The 23,836-nt window shown below is 39.8% G+C and overlaps 1 protein-coding gene and 1 long non-coding RNA gene across 3 annotated transcripts in view; one reads left to right on the top strand and one right to left on the bottom strand.

The window, feature by feature from the left end:
* Positions 1-5,569: 5,569 nt before the first annotated feature.
* Positions 5,570-23,836, top strand: part of LOC145487310 (uncharacterized) — a 33,932-nt gene continuing 15,665 nt past the window's right edge. The window contains exon 1 of the long non-coding RNA XR_014049393.1: positions 5,570-5,945. This is a non-coding gene — a long non-coding RNA (uncharacterized LOC145487310). The remainder of the gene's footprint in view (positions 5,946-23,836) is intronic.
* LOC145487281 (uncharacterized) lies at positions 16,758-22,581 on the bottom strand. Of its 2 annotated transcripts, none has more exons than XM_081466031.1 (4): positions 22,349-22,581; positions 21,084-21,752; positions 20,160-20,711; positions 16,758-17,572 (listed from the first exon to the last, which is right to left on the bottom strand). In XM_081466031.1, exons 1-4 carry the CDS (start codon positions 22,545-22,547, stop codon positions 16,950-16,952), a joined length of 2,043 nt encoding a protein of 680 aa, XP_081322157.1. In that variant the 5' UTR covers positions 22,548-22,581; the 3' UTR covers positions 16,758-16,949. The 2 variants fall into 2 exon arrangements, with proteins under 2 accessions (XP_081322157.1, XP_081322156.1); XM_081466030.1 differs by having other exon boundaries at positions 16,765-17,572; positions 21,084-21,755; positions 22,349-22,580.

The following is a 23,836-nucleotide window of genomic DNA, read 5'->3' as shown; positions in this document are numbered from 1 at the left end:
CCCTAAATGATAATGTAGGCAGCGAAAAGCTTTATCTTTATTAGTTTGCATTGTTTATATGCAAATATTTTTCTTAGCTTCTGTCATGGCAATTGTTAACAAGGAGATCTGTTAGATCTTATAACCGCGCTTTTAAAATTTAACTGTTCGCTTAGCACTACCGTCGGAACGCAGTGGACATTCCAAAGCAGTCATTGATGATTCTTTTCTTACTGTAGACATCACATCACTTGATCAACACAAACTGTATTATTACACCATCAGTGGTAGCCTTTGACAAATCTCCGATGACGTAATGGTCTTAATCTAGAACTTTCTTCGGGATATGTATGGGCATGAACGATATGAACGACACAATAATAACACTATTAACAACACCTTTCTTTCTTAAAAGTCATGATTAAATTTAATTGGTGTTTTCCACGAGTAAAGGGCTAGCAAAGTAGTCACACAATTCATATAAAAAAAAACCTATCCCGACCGATGTATCGATTTTGGTCACTCCAGTGACCACAGATTGAAAACGTGACAGAAAATTGGCGTTACTTTCGATTCTAACCAAATTTGTCATATCCCCCCCTCGGCAGAATTTTGTTAAGTTAGCTAATTAAGTATGCAAGCCGCCGTAATGGCGGTCGCCCTCGGCGAAATGTTTATTTGCTCAAAATTGGGGCAAAATCTTTCGGAGATGGAAATCAGGACATTTGTAAGGATACAGAAAGTAATTTGGGACCAGTTGCTGGCTTCTAAGGCTGAATTTATCCAGAAGTAAGCTGTATTTTCGTTTTCGTGCCGAAAGCCACGCGATGAAATATTATCGGCTTGTTCTGCTGTCTTGTTCTGTTTTTTCTCTTGGTCATTTTTGTAGTCCGCCGAGGCCAGTCTTTCGTCTAAATCAGTTGAAAAAAGTTCGAAAAAGATGTTCCCATTTACGTTTAAGCTCTCAGGCGATAATTCTGGAGTTTTTTGGCCGAAACGTCGGCTTTGTTATGTTCGTGTTTTCCGGTTGCTATGGGCGACCGTGGCTTCCTTTGTTAGGTCAAGTCTGGGGAGTGAGGTCACAAGAAACTTCCAATTAATTCTGGTTTTGTTCGATTTCGCTGAAATTTTAACACGATAAAGCTGGATTGTTAAGGAATAGATTTACCGCCTGCCGATGTGTGGTAGCTATTAACGGTTAAGTGATATATCGCTTCGAAATCAGGGTTTTGAAGAGATTTTTTTGCAACGTGTGGGTTCGGCGTGATTTTGTAACCGGAGGTTTTTGTTGACCCCGAAGGAAAAAATATCCGGAAAAGGTCATTTCATCGAAGATTCAAACGAATATAAATACGTATACGTTCCGAGCGAAATTTCTGCTGAAAAAATATAATTTTTGACGAGCGCTAGGTTTTTAATTTTTTCCCCGCGAAAGTCAGTATCGGAGATGAGATTTATTAATGTTCCAACAGCTTTTGGCGAGTAAACATCACAGGTTGCGTGACTCAAAATTTGGCCGAGTGGAAGCTTGGGTCTGGTCGCCTACAAATCGAAAAAAAAACAAAAAACCACGGGTAAACCATGAACCGCGCTCGGCCCATGGCCGCGCGGTTATTAGTAACTTATTTTAAATTGTAATTTAGTTGTTACTTCTGTTCCTAACGGTCACCTCTGAAGATGTATGTTGAAACATACGAAACGTCGAGTAAATGAACTTTGTTTTTTAACATCCGTTTTATTGCCATGTTTATCACCGCAGTATGCGTGTTATTTCTTATCAAGCTACGATGGCCAAAGAAAAAGAGTATTTACTAATCAGTTTATTCTCTCGATCCATCCTGCACGACAAACAAATGATCGAGTGGAATAAAGAGAAACTACAATAGCCTGAACTTAAAGCTAACGAGTCCACAGATCATTGAAGCGAGAAATGATATTAAATTGGAGCGATTTTAACATGAGTGTACATCAAGGAGTGTTAATCAAAGGATAGCGGGGAGAGGCGTTTATAAGCTCGCGCTCAACGTTGGACATCAGGTAACCCAAGATCAGGAGTAGTTTAGCCCTCTCCCCCCCCCCCACCCTCATGGTGCATGGTCTCCCCCCTTTACGATCGCAAAGAGAGAAGCAACGCCTGATTGCAGAAAAGTTATCTTCTAAATAAAGTTACGAAGAACGAGTAATATACAGCAGAAAAACTATATTCTTTTTCAAGAAAAGGATCTCAACTTTAAGTCAATCTTGTAAAATCAATGATTACAAAGGCAGCTTTTTATATTTTAAAAGAGTGCCTGCCTGTAAAAATCAGACAAATTCTTAATTTCGCGGCAAGGGTCGAAAAGTCGATTTCGCTCATATTCTTATGGTAGATAGGCTAGGGTATGACAAAAACTACTGGATATTTTTTTTGGTCAAAATATCCTTTTATTTCAAAGAAATATGCAAATTACCAAATTCCGTTAAAATCGTCTTTTGACGCAGCATTTTATTAAGCAAGTTTGAGAGTCTCGCATCCAAAACCACATCATTCTTCCGTCTTTAAAACACTCAAATATTTTTTTGCAATGTTTAAATGTGTACTGGATTGATTTTAGGGAATGTTGCGTTGTCTTTTTGGGTGCAAAATAATTAAATTTCGAAGACACGTATTTCATTCACTTAAAAGTACTTCGTGAATATAACAAATTTTCACCATGTGCGAAACCTTCAAATAGATTAAGCTTCTGGTGGTTGAATTGCAGAAGGATGGTCTAGAGATTCGTGTAAAAATTTCTTTGGGCAAAGATTGTGAGCGACGCGAGAGCTTTTCAAAGTACGTCAAAAATGCAAATATTTGACCATCCGTCGTCAAATTTCAATTTACGGGTTAGTGAAACAATTTAATCATTGTTCGTCTGTTTGTTCATATATATAATAATATGTGTATATTTATGTAATCGTATTCTATAGTGTACGTGGCCTCGGTCCAAATCACGTTTGTTTGTACGTTCTGATATTTCAGACAACAGCTGATAACGCTTGTGCCTGTACTCACTAGAATTCTAAAAAAATCGCCATAAAACAAATAGAGATCAATGAAGCAAGAACTAGCTGAAATAAAAATAGGAAATCACAACGTGTCTAATTCGTGAGATTAACAGACTAAATTAAATTAGTACTTATGTGAGTAAACAACCCTGGCCATGCCATTTTATTTGGCGTATTTTGTTTGCCTAGTGGCGAGGCATTGGTATGTTTGTAACAGAAAATAGAGGGCTGTTGTCAATACAGTCCAAAATTATTGTCAGTAAAGTATTGTAAATAAAACACCTTTTGACCGGTCACCCTCGCGGCCACCATTTGGTCGTTCCGATAAGGGTTTCATTATTGTCTTTACCCCTATTAAGCGGCCACCCAAAATATTAGGATAGAAATTGTCCTACTCCTACCCCCTAAAATGGGACGACAGCATTGCGTGACGAACAAGGAACCGCTGCATCAAACCATGATGATCAAACGTAATATTTTGGTGTAGTGCAAAGCAAGCAACTATCTACAAATGACTTAGGCGTTTTTGACTTAGATGCAGTGGTGATCATATGTGTCGAAAGAGGGTCACAGATTCATGCTATTCGACCATTAAATAAATTGACATTTGGCGATGCACATCGGACGTTATGCAAACAAAAGCAAACTTCTGCTTTATGTTTGACGAATGGTGAAAGAAACACGTCAAATCGGCTTTGGACCTGCCTTTTACACAAAATAAGGTTAGAACATTTCGAAATTATCAGCTCTGTGTCTATTTCAAATTAACATTGGTCAAGTCATGTAGCGCATGCTAAAATATACGTCTAACCCGTCAATTAAAATTTGACGAGGGATGGTCAAATATTTGCATTTTTAACGTACTTTGAAAAGCTCTCCCGTCGCTCACAAACAATTGCCCAAAGAAATTTTTACACGCCCATTCTTCTGCGATTCAACCACCAGAAGCTTAATCCATTTGAAGGTTTCGCACATGGTGAAAATTAATTATACTCACGAAGTACTTTTAAGTGAATGAAATACATGTCTTCGAAATTTAATCATTTTGCACCCAAAAAGACAACGCAACATTCCCTAAAATCAACCCAGTACACATTTAAACATTGCAAAAAAATATTTGAGTGTTTTAAAGACGGAAAAATGATGTGGTTTTGCATGCGAGGCTCTCAAACTTGTTTAATAAAATGATGCGTCAAATGACGATTTTAACGGAATTTGGTAATTTGCATATTTCTTTGAAATAAAAGGATATTTTGCCAAAAAATCTATCCAGTAGTTTTTTTCATTCCCTAGCCTATCTACCATGAAAATATGAGCGAAATAGAATTTTCGACCCTTGCCGAGTTATTTTCCATTTTTATGGACAGGGACTCTAAAATTCCAAAAACTAGTTTTATAAGAATTCTTAATAAACGTCACTTAAGTTAATGAAATAACTACTTATTATTAATTGTGATTGATCAGTTATTTTAAGCTTTGACCAGCGAAGATCGGATGTTGGTATCTACCGCTCTAACACGATTAAACGGGTTACTGGTCTTTTTTCTACGATGACGGCCTCAGTTTCATTTCAGTGAATTTGAGTGAAAGAGAACTTCTGAAGCAGTACCACCTGGCTCCTCGGTTATCACGTTTATCTCCCAGGTATCGTCCGTTTAGATTGGAGAGGTGGCAATGCTTGTACCACCAGGCGCCTGTGAACTCTACACCCGGGGAGAAGGGGGGGGGGGGCACTGCCATATATGCGCTATATAGGTATGTGCCGCTGTGAAGGGTATGGTTTTCAAGCAGTTTACTCTGGGATAGGGTATATAAATCAGAGCATTTGGGTCTAGAATAGGGTTTCATTTCTCACAAAACTGACTGGTTGGTTGAAGATTTTATCTAGAGTAAGGAAACCAGGAACTGCCACTCAAAAATATAAACACATCAAATCGGCAAGATTAAATTTACGCAAATCAGCCTCGACAGAGTCGATAGATGGGGGGATTTGGGGAATTTACTCTAGTATGGGGTAGCAAAATTCAGCTGAATTAGCTCTGGTATAAACTAAGGGTTCCAGGGTCCCATCGGCACATCCCCACCAAGAAATTTCCCAAAGTACCCCGCCACCCGGGACTCTAAAGCACAGTTGTTACTGCTCCATCTGTCATTATCTCTGTCTTTTTGTAGTAAGCGCCATGTTGTTATGATATGCTAACAAATCTCCCGCTGTACCTGAATATGTCTACCTCCCCCCCGCCTCCCAATGCACCCTTGCCACACACCGCCGGAAAGCGAAAAGAAAGGCCTGATTGAGCACCAGCTCTCACCATAGCAACTTTATTAGCAACGGGTAATATATACCAGAAAATCGTCTCCTTTTCAAGAAAAGGTTCAAAAACCCTAAGGCAATCTTGCAAACGCATGGTTTCTGGCTCATTTTTTGGAAGAAAAATTACAAGAACTCCGACCGTTTCCTTAATAATTAAATCGACTAATTATTAAAATTTTTATAAGTAGTTTTTTTGAAACACATCTCAGAATAAAAACTAGCGATATAAAACAACATTTCGATCTCCCTGAGATCATTTTCAAGTTATAAAAAAAGCGGATGAAATATACATATATAATTACAAATTAGGGCGTGAGAATGCTGTGATAAGCGACCATGGCTAATACTAGAAAAACATTTGCTATAACAACTGCTGTAAAAATTGTAGTTTCTGGCTTAAATCAATGATTGTAAAGGAAACTATTTTTATCTTTATAAGAATTCCAATTCAAGAATTCCTCTTAAGTTAATGAAGCAACTACGAATCATTGTTTGTTATCGATCAATTACTGTTAGCTGTGGTAAGCGAAGATCAAATGTTGGTATTTACGTCACTAACAGGATTAAACCTGTTACTGGTATTATTTCTACGATGACGCCCTCAGTTTCATTTCAGTAAATTTGAGTGAAAGAGAATCTCTGAAGTGGCCCCACCTGACTCCTCGGTAATCACGTGTATCTCCCAGGTATTGTCCGTTTAGATTGGAGTTGTGGCAACTGTTGTACCACCAGGCGCCTGTAAATTCTACAGCACAGTTGCGACTGTCCTTGTTATTATCTCTGTCCTTTGTACTAAACGCTATGTTATTATGAAATGCTAAGGAATCCCCCGCTGTACCTGAATATGAACCCACTTCAAGTCGATACTGCGCCTGCTCATCACTGATGTTGAACTTGCCATATTTGGCGTACACTTTAACTCCGTTCCAGTCCTCCGGCTCCACTCGTAGAGAGCTCGGTCTAGAGACCGTCAGTCGGTGGATCTTGTCGTTTCCTAACCAGAACTCAGCAGACAGCTGACCAAAGCCTGCTTTGTAGTCGTTCCATCCCCGATAGAAGTCTACCGAGCCATCTTGTCTTCTCTGAAAGACGGTCCAGCCTCCACCGTCAGTGCGCATGTCACAATAGACCTTAATTTGTCCTTTACCGTCTGGATTTACAAGGTACTCTCCACTCTGAGTATGGCCTGAGTTAAGCAGATCTAAGCAATCTGTTGAAAACAAAATATATAGTTAAGCGCTAAAATATTTTTAAAACATTTCATGACTAAAACAAGACGTTCTCTCGAGTTTTTGTGTCTTTATTGAACGACTTCACACGAGCTTTAAAAAGAATTGTTCATTAATTATCTCAAAACACTGTGTCTATTCAGTGGCGTTCCCTGTCGCCATATAGCGCTTTCAACCTCAGAGTAAATCTCCTTTGAGGCCGGTTAATATTTTTTTCCAATTATATTTACTAAAATTGAAAAAAATATATCAATGTTTGAAGTCACTGCAACACTTTCAACCCCCCACCTTCCCCTCTCGATTGTTAACCAAGTAACCTACAATATCTGTTTTCCCTTGTACACCGGACGACACTTACCTCTCTTTGTTGGTCCATTCTGATCACGAGACACATGCACGCAGGAGACCTGGGTTAGGTTGAGACAATTAAAAGAGTTATCTAAATGCTAATTATTTAGCTGCAACAGTCAAAACAATATCTCTAGTTCCTTAGAGGGTTTCGTGGCTCTGAACTCGCTCCACAGAATTATTTTTAAATTCCTCAAAACGTTATATATTAACATGTTCTGCAAAAAAAAAAAACAAACAAACAAAAAACAAACAAACAAACAAACAAAAAAACAGACAAACAAACAAAGGGTTAGCCAAACTCAATTTTTGAGATTTAAGAACTGAAAGCTAAAATGCAAGGTGTCGTTAACTGGTTGGACTGTTCCTATATTACGGTATTATGCCACGAATGCAACATGCAACTTGTTTATCGACGATTGAGCAATTCTGTGATACCAATATTACAACATCACTTGATAAAGAATGATAGATTGATCCGTATAATTGAAGGAAAATGCTGTAAACTATATCGCCAGCCACCTTCAGAGAGAAAAAAACTGACCTGTACAGAGCCATAGTAAGTAGATCCACTCCTCCATTGAAAGTCTCCTGGCTTCATTTGTCATGTTTTGCTATTAAGCTCGCATTTGCCATGGGGATGAACGTTAAAAGACTTGCAACTGTTATTTCCAATGCATTTCAACTGACATTCGAACTCGTCCACAACTACAGCCGTCCTCATGACGTGACCAACTAAAGCATGGTCTGAAAACAACACAAAAAGGAAAGTTTCAATGATGTAAAATATCCTACGAAGAGATCTCAACAAAACTTCTTTTATCCACTCTAGTTGCGAAGAGTTTACTTACCGAGTTGAGTTTCAAAAACACTACCACAAAGGTCTTTGTTCGCTGCCACAAATAACACAACCAGGAAAATGTTAAGAGTGATCATCACCAGCTGAGTTAGGCAGAGAGTGGCCATTAGGGCGGATCTGTTGTATCCTCTTGGTGTTAGCAGTGATCCTTCAGTTCCCGGGCTTCTTTGCCTCTGGATACGTGACTATAGAGCGCTGTCAGTCTTATAGCTAACAGGCTGTCAGTAATTCATCACAGTGACTGACGTAAGGTTCTATTTACCACATAATACTACATACGCAATTAGACAGATCTGGCCGGCTACAAAGTGACGGATAATTTTTATAATGTGCCATACAATTTTTAGAGGAAACATTAAAAGGAAAAAAAGATAGCAAAGCCAGCACAACGTAGAATTTGACTTGATTTAATACAATATTTCGTCTGGCCACTGCTACACTCCTTCTGTCATGTAGGAAAATAACACAATGTGTCATATACCCACCTGTTTTTTTAAGGGCAGCGATTGCGAAATACAGTGTGATATATACGTAGGATAAGTTGACAGGCTATTAGGGACATTCAAGCCAAAAGGCTCAATTCTTTTAGCTTGGTTAATTTGAGTGGTTTTCCTAGTTTAATGATGGAGTGACTAAAGAAAACTTTATTTTTCCAGAGAATTAGTTGCATGCTCCTGACAATCTTTTCTTATTAAAACAAAAAGACATGAATTCTTGAGGAGAATATACATTTCCGGGTTCTTGAGCGAAGCCAAAAGACAAATATCATCTATTATTAAACAATCATAGCTCACATCCGTTTTGACACTGTAATAGCTTGATATATCATTCGAATAAATTTCTTGCTATTATAAAATTAACGCGGATACAACTGATTTTTCCATAAAATCGTTTGAAAAACAAAAAAAAACTACCATTCTTTATCCTTTCTCTCTCTTTTTTTTTTTTTATAGGACCTAAATAGGATTAACTTAATATTAGTCAAATTGTGAATCTTAAATTATTTAAAATCATTGACACTTTGAAGTAAATATATTTATTTGAATTTTGTTAACCACATTTTGTCGATCGTTGCTAAATTTAAAAACACTTTCTATAAGGGAATGACATGGAGATGAAACAACTTCGCTCTTTTTGTTTTTTGTATCTATCTGCTTCTGTATATCTGTATGGCAGAAAAGACAGAGAACGATTTTAGGTTAAATCATATATTCATCATTTATGACCCTGTTTTGGAAAGACATCAACCAGTTTGGGTATATTGGATTACTCATGGAAATAACGAAAACATCCAGGCTTAATTTTAATGCAGATATTCTTATTCGTATATAGGGAAAGACTTGCTTTAATAACTCCCCTTTAATATTAACAGAAAACAAGAGAGTTTGTATAGTTTAAGTATTTTATATTTTTGCGAAAAAAAAAAAAAAAAACACACTTGTACATGTTGAAACTGAATTGACAACTACTCGAATCGTCCGCGACAGTTAAATATGGCGATGAAAGCAATCCTACGAAATGAGTGCAAACATTAGCGGTGTCGTCATATGTAATCATTAAAGCTCACAAGAAAGCTGCACCTGCTTTGACAAAGCTATATTTGAGGTTCTTGTTTTAAGTCAGCTCTCTTTAAGCTACCAGCTCCCTGTCCCTCAGAGACTTCTGTCAAGAAATACCGTTTAAATGCCCAGTAAAAAAAGACAATTTAAAACTGAACGCGCCTGTATACAGCCCCGATCACTCGTTAGCTTTTCAATGTTTATTTGTTTATTTACTGTGGTGCAGCTGTCCGTGACAGACGTTAACTGTCACAATGATACAGCACTACGTTAAAACTATCCAATACTCCTAATAAGATGTGATGCGATGGTATTGCGGAATCTCTTCTAGGAAAACAACTGTTTTCTTTTCATGGTAGTCACTAACGGGCCGTTCTCGTCAGCGACCAGCCCTGGCTAGTTAAAATAACTTTCTTCTAAAATCCGAGGTTGTCTTTTTCGAGACCTTCGAAAGGATCTTGAAAGCAGGGAATCTTTACAGAGGCCAGCAAACAAGGAATCCTTCGATGGAGAAAGCTTTAAAAAGAAGAAACAAAGAGAAAAAACCCCTTGGGGGAAAAGGGAGCTGCCGGGTAACTGGGTTCATGACTCGGCGCATGGGCTAGCCTGCGAACGAAGCGAGGGTGCCTGCAGACATTCTATTGATGTCGCCGTTCTGTGATACCAGCTCCTGGTATCATGATTTGATTGGTTAAATCGCCGGTTCGTTACAATAGTGCATTTGCCGTTCTCTTTTAAATTTCGGTCTCTCGACCTCTCGTTATTTCACAAGTGATTCTGAAGAGTACTTTATGCTCTGTTACGAGGAGGAATTTTAAGTAGAAGCTAGTGAAGTGGAGCCGTTTGGCGGTGCTATAGCCATTTTTTTTTAGAGATCAAAGGCATGGTTTCCGGACTTTCCGCTGATATCTTCTTGTCGCTTCGCAGAGTTTGACACCTCTATCATGTGCTTATAATTTCTTTAGGATCATTTCAGTATTGCTTTGCTCTCCGACTTCTCCTGTTTCGCGCTCACCGAAATTTTTTCCGTCCTCGCCGGCCGCGGGAGCCTGTTCGCAGGCTACGCATGGCCGCACGGGCAAGTTATCAAGTTAACCCATTTGATTCCACCCTTCATTAAACAACCGTCAGCGAGCTGAAGACTCTAGTAGGAAAAAATTGAATTTCTCAGTAAAAATGTTGGCGGCCAGTCCCGGAAATGCCGCGGTAGTGGTGATATTTCTCATTACAATTTAACGACTATCATTTGCATATGATGTGAAGTTTATATGAAATAATTCATATATGAACTGCGGTTGTAGATGACAGTGAAGAATGATCATCGCAGTTAATTTTCCAATTTAAGCAATTGGAAAGAAGTCACTGTTATCATTTGCATATTTGTTGTATTCTTTGTTGTTTGGCAGCTCCTCAGGCCGATCTAAGGCCATCCTCTTTTTTTCTTTGTTTAGCGTCGTCCGACCGACCCAGATTAGGGACCTTTAGCAATGAGGACGAGAACGTGGACGACGACGTATATGACCGATTGAGCCCTGGAACGGGACCGTCGACCACGGCGGGAAACGTAAACACTTTAGTAAACCGGTTACGTGGACGAACCCTTTACTGCAGCTTTCTGTGGCAGTCAACAGGAAAATGTCAAACAAATGTTAAATGTTCCGTTAATTTGAAAATGCAAAAATTATCCACTACAACAATTTAACGTTTATTCAGTTTAATCAACGTCAGGTGATTCAGAGCTAAGCTAAGTTTATAGTCGATCCGAGCAGTTCGGATATTCTTCAAAGCCCAGAACTCTTCTTAAAAATGCCAACTGGTATAAATTACAAAACTATAACGAAATGCCCGCGATTTGTATTTATAAAAGCACTACTACGTACCCTGCAGTACTTTTATTATCATCCGCCATTGCTTTCTCCACTTTATACTGTAAAGCTCTACCTGCAACTCGAAAGAAATCAAGTTTTTTTTTTCCATCACAGTACGATCAAATTACTTCGGCACTGTATTTATTCACTAAACGACCCTTTACATTGAAGAAATTCCTAAGATACGTAAGTAGAAATTAGAAAACAAATAAAACGTATTCTCGTTCTCGGTAAGACGGCAGATGGCGGCAAATGGCGTCCTGAACGAGATGTGGACGACGCGTAGTGCTCGATTGGGCATGCGTGGTAGCTTCGAAGTTCGTTTTCCCAACTTCCGGTCGGTGACGTTCACGTTCTCGTCGTCATTGCTAAAGGTCCCTATTTTCGCGTTTTCAAAAAAAAAAAAAAAAAAAAGAAAAGAAAAAAAAAGTTACGGAGAAGGCAATGAAGGCAATGACACATTATTTCAAACAATTGTCACTTTAATCTGAAACATAAGCAATTTTTTGCCATACAGCTTTTTAGTTTTTCCCTGTTCTCGTTTGATTTTAACAACGACGTCGACTTTTTCCTTACTCCATTGCCGAGATGTTGACTTTGTAACCACACCTTGTTGTTTCCAGGCTCCACGGATATTATGCTGAGGTACCGGGCCTCCTAGCTCCAGACTCTTTTTCCAATTTTATTTTTGCATTTTTTCTTCCTTTTCCGACCGACCGACCCAAAATCAGAAAACGCATTCTACAATAAACGAAAAAAAAAAAAAAAAGGGGGGGGGGGGGAATGGCCTAACGCGATTTCGGCGAGTTATCGTTCTGTGGGTTTCCACTACTCACAGAACGATAACTCGCCGAAAAATGCAACAAGGCAACAGGGTAAGTAGACTTTATTCACAAAATATAAGAATAATTGACTTTTTCAGCAAAGCCGTTGCGTTCCCATACAAACCTTTATAAATTCAACGCGTTGTAACACAACACCTCCATATGCTGTAAGGCGAGAGTCACGTTTCGCGTAGTAAATTCAGTCTTTACGTAATAGTATATGCCACATGTCACGTTTCGCTGAAGGTTCGCAAAAAGTAAAAAGAAAAAACAGAAAAAAAACATGTAACTCCTCTCATTTTGAGCTTGGGCCGCTGTGACCCTTGGTTCGTATCCTGTCGCACATTCCTCTTATTACCATAAGACTTAGCGTTAAAAAAGTGACGTTTCCGTGAGCCACATGATGTATATGCTTCAGATTTGTAACTGTCATTGTTCCAGCTGCGCGCCATATTTTCGCGCGCAGCCCCTAAGTCAGGTCGGTTATAATATATAGATTTAGGCCAGCCTAAAAGCGTAGCTCCTGGGCCGCGTTGTTCAGAGTCAAATAACCCAGGAGAAAGGTAGAATTTTGATTTCAGTTTTGTAGCTTTGCGGCGCGGTTCTCTGTATATTGTTTGGCCTTCTGTTTTGAGCTTTAATAATCACTGTATACACAAAACAAAACAGCCAAAAAACATTTGTATAGAAAAAAAAGTTATAATTCGGTTAACTTTTAATCCTTGGTTAGCGTTACCCGGCTTCCGAACAATCCTGTCCTGTTTTCAACAAGTTAACCTGAGATGAGCCCGCAATCCAATCGAAAACCAGCACTTGGTCAGCGGTCAACTTCGAAAAAACACGCGACCTCGATAAGCTGTAAACTTGAGCCCGCGATATGGTCACGTGATACTGGTTAGCGGATACCTTGTTTTGACAGGTGTCAATTGATCATAACATGGATGTCCAATATCAAAGAAATACACGGTAAACCAAGACTGCATGTCTCTGTCAACCTATTATTTGGAGTATGGCGGCCATGTTGCGCGACTCCGTCGTCGTCGCTGTCGTGCGTACGCGCCCACGAGCAATACCGCTAGCCATGATGACCATGAGAAAATCAACTCATGGGTTTCCTTTTCTCTCCTATATGAGTATGGGGCTCCGCTTGGCGGCCCTTCGGGCCGCCGGAGCTCCGCTATTATTGATATAAACTTAACTGAAAATAACTCCCTGTCATTTATTTCTCAAGTTCGGTCAACTCTTAACAAAGAAATGACTCGGCATCAATTAAACTTGATGAAACTTAAAAAGAGGTTGACTTTTTACTCCAGGTTCAAAACTGATTGTCATAAAGCTGAGTTGAGTTTTTGAATACAGTAAAGAATCCCTCACATAAAAAAAAAGCGGTAAATAAATTTCGCCTCGGAAATAATCGATTACGGATTGATACGGGTAGACAGAATTTGGCATACTTTCCTGTCACCTTTACAATAATATACGCTTGAAATTTTTCGAAGAAATAAATAGAAAATACAATTATTTTGATGTGTTAGATGATAGAACAAAAATTATTTTTATTTTCAAAAATGTTGACCCTATATCTGTAGACTTACAGCTGCCCTACATCCATTCATGCATCAATTACAGGCAGAATAATATTACTTAATCAATTAAATCATTGTAATTTAGTTTCATTATTATAGCTGTATCGTGTTTTAGGTAATACCATGTACTAATATGGGAATACTGAAATAAATTGTTGTTGCTTTTTTTGTTGGTCAGGGCTGTTTGTCATTAGTCTGTGTGACATTAATTAGGCAAACTCGAGTCCATAGTTTTCCTGGCGTCACTTCTTGTTTAACTGAGATTTCTTGAACACTAGTCCGAAACAGGAATAGTTAAACTGCCTAACCTCCAGACCCAGCTGATCATATCGTTCTCATGCTTTATAGAATAAGGGCCTGTTTACAAGGAGAGAGGGTTACCCTAACAAGCGGGTTGCTCTAGCACTCACACATTTCCTGTTTTGTTTTTTTTTTTTCTTCCTTCGTCATGTTCACAAGAAAGCCAGGGTTACCCGGGTAGGCGAGTTACCCTATCTGCGTGCTAGGGTTACCTTAACTTTCTCCCTTGTAAACACTCCAGGTAGGGTTAACCGCCTACCCGTGTTAACTTTCTAATTGTTTCCAGACCCTTGAAGCGTAACCGCGCATTAAGTTGTCCAGGGTTGTAGGGTTACCCTACCTGTGAAAGTTTGCTTGTATACCCGGGCTTTTTGCCCTCCAGCTAGAGTTAACCCGCTTGCTAGGGTAACCCTCCCCCCTTGTAAACAGGCCCTTAGAAGCTAGCCGCTAGTGTCTTTATATCGGTGCTAATCGCTTGTGTCATAATACCTTCAACTGGAAAGGTTTTAATACTTCTAAGAAAACAGCAGGAGGTAAAATATCCGCGCTTGACACCTTGCATTACACTTCAGAACGCACTGAAAGGGGAAATCGAGAAAAGATGGAAAAATTGTAACTGCTAAATGATTATGGCTAAATAGGGTTTTGTATACAACATTAGTCTGTCTACAGACCATCTGTTCTTGGTGAGTTCGTCGAGAGCTCAAGCTAAAGACTACGAGTAGTCTCTCTTTTGCTTTGTCCGTCGTGCGTCACGCGAAAGAAAACCGCGCTAATAAACATTCCGCGCGAGCTCGCTAGAAGGACTAAGCGAAAGAGGGACTATAGCGTTTCCGTGGGGTTTGGGAGCAAAGAAAGACCGAGGAACGGCATTTTCGGTGTTTGCCAGCGCAGAAAGTGGGGCTAGAGAGCCCCTTCCCCCCATCAGCCCCCGCCCCCGTTTTTACTCGCTCCATTTTTCGCGCTGTAATTCTTTTCTCCCTAACCCCACAGAAACGCCTGCAACGCAGGGTAGAGGGACCAGCAAAAGTATTATCCGCATAAGTTTTAAAATAACCTCCAACGCGACCGCGTCAGTTCCCGTAGACTCACAAAAATATTTACATTCTTTCGTACTAAACATTTTCACATTAACTGGTAATGTTTAAGCGTAAAAGGTAATTTGTAAAAGTTTATATTTTTTACATACATCATTCTAACCTGGAAGCACAAATATAAGGAAACATTTGCAGTCCCAAGCATGTTTACTGATCGCAAAAAAACTCCATGCGACTGATTCGAATATTTCCCCTGATGAATAGAAGTAGACAGTATTTTTACATTGCCGTTCCTTGGTTCAGGCTTACTGTTATGGATCTTGCCTTTAGAGTACTTTTTCACTGATTCCAAACAATATTCGAGCGAACAATATACGACCGGATAAAAACTGAGCTATCCGTCGCGACTGGAACCAAACATACGCAATCAAACTACACCCAGTGAAATATAGCTGTTCCCATGGTTAACATCCCAAAGCCAAGGTGATTCAAAGTCGTGTTCGTTTCCTTTCCTTTTTCTCGGCGCTTTACTCTCGCTACCTTTTGCGTTCCATATTCTTTCTAGCTGCCCTAAAAAGTTGGGTGTTAATTATGGGAAAAGCCTGGAAATGGGACTCTGATCAATTATAGGCCATTTTACCACCAGTTTTGCACTAAAACTGATATCGTTGTTTTTTAATTTGTTACGTCAGAATGCCGTCGATATCCAAAAACGACTGTTGCGCGGATAGATCTATCCTAGCTCTACCACCTGCTTATCAAGAACATCTGGTGAGATTTGAATTGATGACGTCCAAAGTGATACAAAGAGCACGACCATTAAGTAGCCGGATATGGATCCTTGGGCGTCAAAGGGTTGATACTGGGCGTTACAGGTTCGACTGCATTCGTCTCCAAACAACTAGCTCGAAGTCACTCGAAAGTTTTGAGAAATAATCGCATGCTGCTTGACCCTGTTCGACTAACCTTTGCTTAGAAGGAAAGGAAAAGGGAAAGTTTATTAGATGTTTAAGCATTTAAACGGTTGTTAATGGATCCTAGTTGGCTTGATAGTTCAGTTGCAAGAGAACTGCACCGGTATCGCAGAGGTCGTGGGTTTGCATCCCGTTCAAGCCTGATTTAATTTTCAGGCTTTAATTTCGCAGCTGCTCAGGTTGTGCACATAGCTGTAACGATCATTCATGTCTTTTCACCTTTCTCCCCAGTTAAAATGTATGATCTATCATACATTCATATGTATCATATTTTTCCTTCTTTTGATGTTCATTTTCCTTTTAGGTCACAATTCTAGGCTAGAATAGCTTTTTTTAGGAGGCTTGCATATTCATTTTAATTTGATAACAAGAAACTACAGTTCGTCTGCTAAATTTTGTTCCCGTTCTTTTGTTCCTGCTCTACGCTGGCCACCAGATAACCTGGGATGAAGCGGTCTTGCTTCCTCCCAATGTCCTCTTACCCCGCCTTCCCCCTTGCCCCGCACCGTCGAGAAGGGTAAAGGAACGCCTGATTGCAGACCAGCTATCAGCTCAGTAAAGTAATTAACAACGGGTTATATATACCAGAAAATCATCTCTTTTTAAAAGAAATGATCGCAACTTCTCGGCAATCTCGCAAACTCGTGGTTACTGGCTTATCATATCAGTAATTGTAAAGGAAACCTCTCTCTAAATGTAAAATAGTAAGCATACCATAGATTTCTCCATGAGCCATAATCGATTATGGCTCCTGATTTCACTAATTGAATCGACTAATTATTGAAAACTGTGACAAGCTATCATGGCTATTACTAGAAAATCATTTGCTATGACAACTGCTGGGAAAATTATAGTTTCTGGCTTAAAATCAGTGATTGTAAAGGAAAATATTTTAATCGTTATAAGAATTCCTAATGAACGTCACTTAAGTTAATGCAACAACTACTAATCATTGTTTGTGGTCGATCAATTATTGTAAATTGTGATGAGCGAAGAGCTGGTATTTACGTCACTAACAGGATTAAAGCTGTTACTGGTATTCTTTCTACGCTGACGGCCTCAGTTTCATTTTAGTGAATTTGAGTGAAAGAGAACCTCTGAAGTGGTGCCACCTGGCTCCTCGGTCATCACGTTTATCTCCCAGGTATTGTCCGTTTAGATTGGAGTGGTAGCAACTGTAGTACCACCAGGCGCCTGTATAGCTTACAGCACAGTTGCTGCTCCGTCTGTCATTATCTCTGTCTTTTGTACTAAACGCCATGTTATTATGATATGTTAACGAATCTCCCGCTGTACCTGAATATGAACCCACTTCAAGTCGATACTGCGCCTGCTCATCACCAATGTTAAACTTGCCATATTTGGCGTACACTTTAACTCCGTTCCAGTCCTCCAGCTCCACTCGTAGAGAGCTCGGTCTAGAGGCTGTCAGTCGTTGGATCTTGTCGTTTCCTAACCAGAACTCCGCAGTCTGCTGACCAAAGCCTGCTTTGTAGTCGTTCCATCCCCGATAGAAGTCTACCGAGCCATCTTGTCTTCTCTGAAAGACGGTCCAGCCTCCACCGTCAGTGCGCATGTCACAGTAGACAGTAAAGTGTCCTCTACCGTCTGGGTTGACAGAGTACAATCCACTTTGAGTATGGCCTGATTTTAGCAGATCCGAACAATCTGATAAAAAAGGAGAAATTCATGCTTTAAAAAAGAATTGGTTCATGCTTAGTGTGCGTATGTCAGGTTTTAAAATATAGATAGAACCTTGCGCCCTCTGATTGGACAAAAACCCATGTTTTATCAGAGTATAAAACATAGAAAAAAACGTGTTTTAGGGTTTTTCGCCACATTACCTCTATGTCATGAAGCAAATGGAGAAGCCTAAGCCGTGTATTAAACTGTGATGAAATACTCTGGAGATTTAAGAAGACTCGAGAAATATAGAAAACAGTCGCCTTCGGCTCATGTTTTCTACCTTTCCCTCGTGTTCTCAAACGCCCGTCGTGTTTTATCACAGTGTAATACACGGCTTAGGCTTCTCTATTTGTTAATTATAGAATTTCTAGTCAGTTATCTTGGCAGTTACTGACAGGAAGGAATTTTGTTCCAAGTTTCATAACTTATAATTTTTCCTAAGTTATAGTTTTATAGGTTGTAACCTATGCGTAATATCGAATCATTCATATGGTGAAAAACACTGATACTTTTAAAACAGCAGGAAAATTACAATAAAGAAAAACCAAAGCTTCTTTAACTGAAAATAATGATTCTGACAGTACTTTTTCACAGATCTTTTCGCAGGACTACATATCAGACAAGCTGTCCCAGACATGTCAAACGGGATATGCACTCTGCCCCCGGACGTACAAGCTAACTCATACCCCCTACCTCATATTTTGGGACGTTTTTAATAAAGAAATTATTGCACTCGCGCTTGTTGGATACGAGATAATTATAGCCAACTCGACGCTATGTGCCTCGTTGAGCATCTGCCATCTCATCCAACGCGCGCTCGTAGATCAAGTAATGAAAATATTCTACCCTGGATGATAACACAAAAGGGTAAATACCATATACTAGTGGAGTAAGTGGACCTTAAGTACTGTAAATGTGAACGGGTGTAATTTCAACTTAGGTAGCCCCTTATATAGTTATGGCAACGCATCTCAAAAGAGCCGAAGTACACTTTCAAGTCGAGTTCAACCATCCTTACCAGCTTACTCATGCACTATTAAAACAATTTCAGCGAATTGAATGTCAATCAATTGCGTTTTTCTTCGGCATATCAGAACACAGCACAAGACTTGCCGTTCAACATGCCCATCGTTTTCGTACTACTCGCTTGCTTTCAGACATCCGGCTTTCAAGAAAATAAAAGCCAACATAGAAAATGTACAACTCCAACTTCAATCAGTTTTTTAATGAGAATTATTAGACCTGCTTTCCGCGGGTCGGAAGATGAACACAGTCATGTAAGTGCCTTTGCACTCCCTGGTGCATTCACTCGAAATGAAATTCACACTGCTGGGACAGTGCCGAGATATTCAGGCACACCCATGCTGTTTGGTCCTTTAGCTATAACTTAAATCGACAGTTTGTAAGCGAAGCAAATCCAGGGCAGCCTATGAATGGCTCTGTTACTTGAAGTATCCTGAGAAGTTACTTTGAAGTAACTTGCTATCGCGATTTACGAGTTAGATACGAAAAGGCAGCGCTAGCTGACTAGTTTTGTTTTTCTTGGTGAACAGAAGTACTATCGGACTTCTGGGAATTAACTCTCTTTATAATTGTGATAATTTATAAACTAGTAGTAATCAGAGATTATGAGAGTGCGTTCGACACTCTCACTTTAATATATATAATTATATATACCGTAAATAAATGATTTCACTAGCTGACTTTTAACCTTTGTCTATTGGTAAAATCAAATTTTTTCAGCAGCAACCGAGGTTTTACAGTCAGATACATGTATGCAAAGTGTCAAAGTCCATGCTAGTGAAAAGGTCACGATTTGTTGATACGTTGTGTGACGCCGCCAGTTTCTGTAGACTCGCAAGTTTCATAGAATATTTAAATTACGTACATTATTCTAAGTTAGCAGTTGCAATTGCGTGCACGTTTCGCTTGGTCGTTTATCGTAAACAAACTCCGTGCTACTAATTTGACTATTTCCCCTGATGAATAAAGTAGTCTTATGGATCTTGCCTTCAGAGTACTTTTCCACCGATTCCAAACAATAAAATTTCGACCGGATAAAGACTGAGCTATCTGTCGCGACTGGAACTAATCAACAAATGCAATGAAAATGTAGCTGTTCCCACGGTTATCATTCCAAAGCTAAGTCGTGTTAATAAACAAGGACAATTCCCTCAGATTTCGATAAATGCTACCGTCGAAGCGTTAAAAATTCGCCAAAATCTAACGCTGAGAGCACATAATGCCGAAGCGTACGGCGACTGAATGGAAAGAAGTCAAAGAAAGATCCATAGGAAAGACGAGCTCACATAGCCTGCTCACATACTCACATGTTCGCCACATGTCTTATCACATGCCTTAGCATTAAACGGTACCAGTTTACTGGCCGTGACATGCCCCTGCAAAAATCAAGCGGGGTGGCCATTTTGGTGTCCTTACAGGAATGTGGTGTTTTCGGCCTAGAACCGTGCACAGGGCAACCAACTCTGGAAAGCCACAGGCAAAAATAAGGTTTGTGTTCCACTTCGTCGAACGCAATTAATCATTTCACTCATGTAATGTAACTCACCGGTACCTCTTCCCTTAACAACTTCAACGTCACTTATTGTCTCGGCATGAAACACTCCTGCACTTGTAGCCACACAAATATAGTTCCCAGCATCTCCTTCTCTGAAATCTCTTATGACAAGCTTCTCTTCTGTCCTTTGACTCCTCCCCACGGGCAGTGCTGCTCCTTGTCTTTTCCAGCTGATGACTGGTCGTGGATCACCAGTAGCGTTGCAGTTTAACGTCAAAGTGTCGCCAGTAACAGCAAACACCTTTCCAGGAGGCTTAACGGTAAACACAGGAAGGGAAACCACAACTAGTTGAGTTTTCCTTTCAACATTTCCTAAAAGGTTGACTGCTGAACAGAAATATGTGTCAGAGTCACTTTTACGGACATCGGAAATTCTTAAGACACTGTTGTTATAGTGCGCCCTCCCGTGGGGTAGCTGACCAGACGACTTCTTCCAGGAGACCACTGGTGCCGGGTATCCGGTCACGTGACAGGTTGGTAGAATGACATTACTTCCTTCGGTGACGTACGAAGGTCCCGGATGAAGAGAAACACGGGGAAGAACTGAAATTACGTAAACGTTATTATTTAAGTATTTAAACTTAATGAATTGGTGCTCCGTCCGCGGTTGCTTCCAGTGGAATCAAAACACACTAGAAGATGTAGCAGTATTACTGCCAGTGCAACTGACACTCGTCAAATTATTGTTTTCTTTTGGAGTACCTTTTCTTAGAACACTGTACGCATATAAAATCTTTCATTCGGTCTAGAGCTGTTTGAGAATTATCAACGGTTTGTTTGAATTGAAACAAGGAAGAAATATCCATTACATTCCCGATAACCTAAAAACAAGGTGCTACTTCTAAACTTGTAAACCTGCCCTAAAATAACTATTTTCGATAATTTTTTTAGCATTTTATATTTCAAGAAACTCACCATTTACTGCTAATCGCACCACTTCCTGTGAATTCCCCAGGATGTTTCTTGCTAAACACTGATAGACGCCTGAGTCATTTCCGGTCACTTTCTCCAACTCCAGCTTTCCACTTGAAACCGCTGACTGAGTTATTTTTGATTGATTGTCCAGTTTACTCCACGATACCGTAGGCTCAGGATTACCACTGGCGGAACACTTAAACGAGGCTGTTCCACCTTCGTTCACTGTCAACGTCACAGGAGAAACAACAACAGCAGGAGATGATATCGATTCACCGGGTTCGCCTTTAGTTCCCGGCATGCCAGTGGGTCCCATGTCTCCTTTCTCGCCTTTGTTTCCAGTCTCTCCCCGTAGTCCTACAGGTCCCATAATGCCTTGCTTGCCGCTCTTTCCTGGCGATCCCATAATACCTTGATCTCCCTTGTTTCCAGTCCTTCCTTTCTGTCCTCTTCGTCCCCGGGCTCCTTTGTGTCCTCTTGGTCCAGGTAGACCGGGAGGGCCTGGGGGAGCTGACGAGCAACTGACACCCTTTGACTGACAGAGATGCACTCTCGCCTCTGATAAAAGGTTGTTGATTTTGAGCATCGTTTCTGCTGTGTGTTTAGCTTCTGTCGAGTTCTCAGTTGATTCAACCTGGCGGCTGTGTCTGAGGAGTTTAGAGGATTGATCTTCTGGGAAAAAAGAAAAAACGTATTTGAATGGAAAGGACGGAAATACTACTATATGCAAAGCATTTATAACGATCCTAACTTTGTGTTAAAGGTAACGAGCTTGTAAAGTTCGTGCTGCCATTATCGCCGCCGGCGACCTTTAAGTTTTCATTACTAACTTCACGAAATGACTGAAACGGAAATACTTGACGTCTCCTTCAATCGAGACTAAAAAAAGTGATTGATGCATTAGTAGAAAATGTATCCTTTGCTCATTTCCTGACGAAAAAATGACCAAAATGCCCCCATCAGTGTTGCCAAGTTTGAATGGACTTGTTCCTTATCATTGTGTCCATTTTAACTGAAAAAAAATAATTTGTTTGAATCGCGAATGATTATTTTCATGCAAAATTGTCTGAGGTGGATTGAAGAAAACTTGACCTGCTAACCTTCAGTTCAGACAAACAGACAAGCAGGAACACGTTTATTTGTGATTTGGTTTACAACTCAAAGAACTTACACACTATATGCAATTGAAAAAAGCTTTGGTTCTGATAATTGTATTTCTTGATTGTAACAACTTGTAAACTCTAGCTTGTATCAGAAAAACTTACCAAGAGCATTCTTGATGATCTCCCTGTCTGCGTCATTTAACGGCGACTTGGCCTCCGCAACGCTTTCAAGAGTGTTTATTCTTTTCTTTTGCCCGTGTAGTTCCAGCTCAACTCTTAAAAAGCCGGCGCAGTAAAACACAATGGAGAGAACAGAAATAATGGAAGCAAATGAGGGCATACTTTGCTTTGGAACAGCCATGATTTCGGCGATATCAATCCGTAATTCCACAACGTTAATGGAATATAAACTGCTTCAGCTGGTTACGTGATACTGGGATCACGAGTTTTCCTAACTTGCCAAATGGTCTGCTACTGATGTCATGCGACTGAAACAAAGATAGTTCCGCAAGGCATACATGATTGGAATATAATCTCAGCCGCCTGCAGCATACAAACTGCTCGCTTACTCCTTCATTTAAGTTCTCGCACTGAGTTTGCAAACCTACCACAATATATTCCGATTACTAAAGAGTTGAATTTTTGGGACACTTAGATTATTTATCATCATTGAATTAATCGTCTTAGCGAGTTTGTGAAGCTGGAGTTTCGAGTGTCAACACTTCATCAGTGTAAAGTGACGAGAAAAATTTGTATATCTAGTTTTGTTGTTTTCTTGTTTATTTCTCCACTTCATCTTGAAATACAACAGTTTAATTATCCCAATAACAGTGAGAAGAAATAATGAAGGGCAAGCTACGTGATTAAACAAATTATATGCTCTAATTACATTTAGTTCAGGATAAAAAAGGAAACTTAATACAAGAGAGAGGACAGAGAGGAAAGAGTAAATACAAAATGTAATAAGATGTTACAATAATTGATGTTGCAATACTTGTAACGTACTAGCGGCTATCACGGTTGATGCTAACGTAAGTTTCTTTTCTTTTCTCCAACTAAGCTGGGAGCGTACTTATCTTCGTAACGACTGAAAAAGGCCAACACTCGCCGGAAAACTTAAAACCAAATATTTTGAAGGTATGTCCAGTGCGCGTGCCATGTAATTTTTCCTGATTTTCTCTTGGTAGTTTCTCTTGAAAAAGATGGTTTTTTGTCAGCTGCACAATCGCTTCTCCACAACAATTGTATGACGACGAGTCAACGGAACTCCAATAAAGGAGAATGCTTTTGCATGCGGAAATGAAGAACGCGGGAATTTCCCCAGGGAACGTCCTTCGCTTTGTTAAATCCCGATCCCTCTTTAGCTGCGTTAGGGCGTCGACTACAAACAAGATTAGACAGTGTTGTCGACAACTACATCTAAAACAAGTCGATAATTATTGCTATTTTGTAGTGCTCGCTAGCGTTTACTTCATATGCCGCCGCTTTTGCGAGAAAATCCTTTTCGTACGAGCCTCTTTCCGTTAACGGGAAACTGTTACCAACGCATATGATAGCGATATGTCGATATCAGCGTCACTGCCACAATCTACTAAAACTGTCCGGACACCAAAATAGTTTTCCTTTTGAAAATTAATTCTGTTTCATTGA

This window comes from Orbicella franksi, chromosome 5 (assembly GCF_964199315.1).
Source record: "Orbicella franksi chromosome 5, jaOrbFran1.1, whole genome shotgun sequence".
Taxonomy (NCBI): Eukaryota; Metazoa; Cnidaria; class Anthozoa; order Scleractinia; family Merulinidae; genus Orbicella; species Orbicella franksi.
Note: the sequence above shows the minus strand (reverse complement) of the source record. Positions and strands in the feature narration are given on the sequence as shown.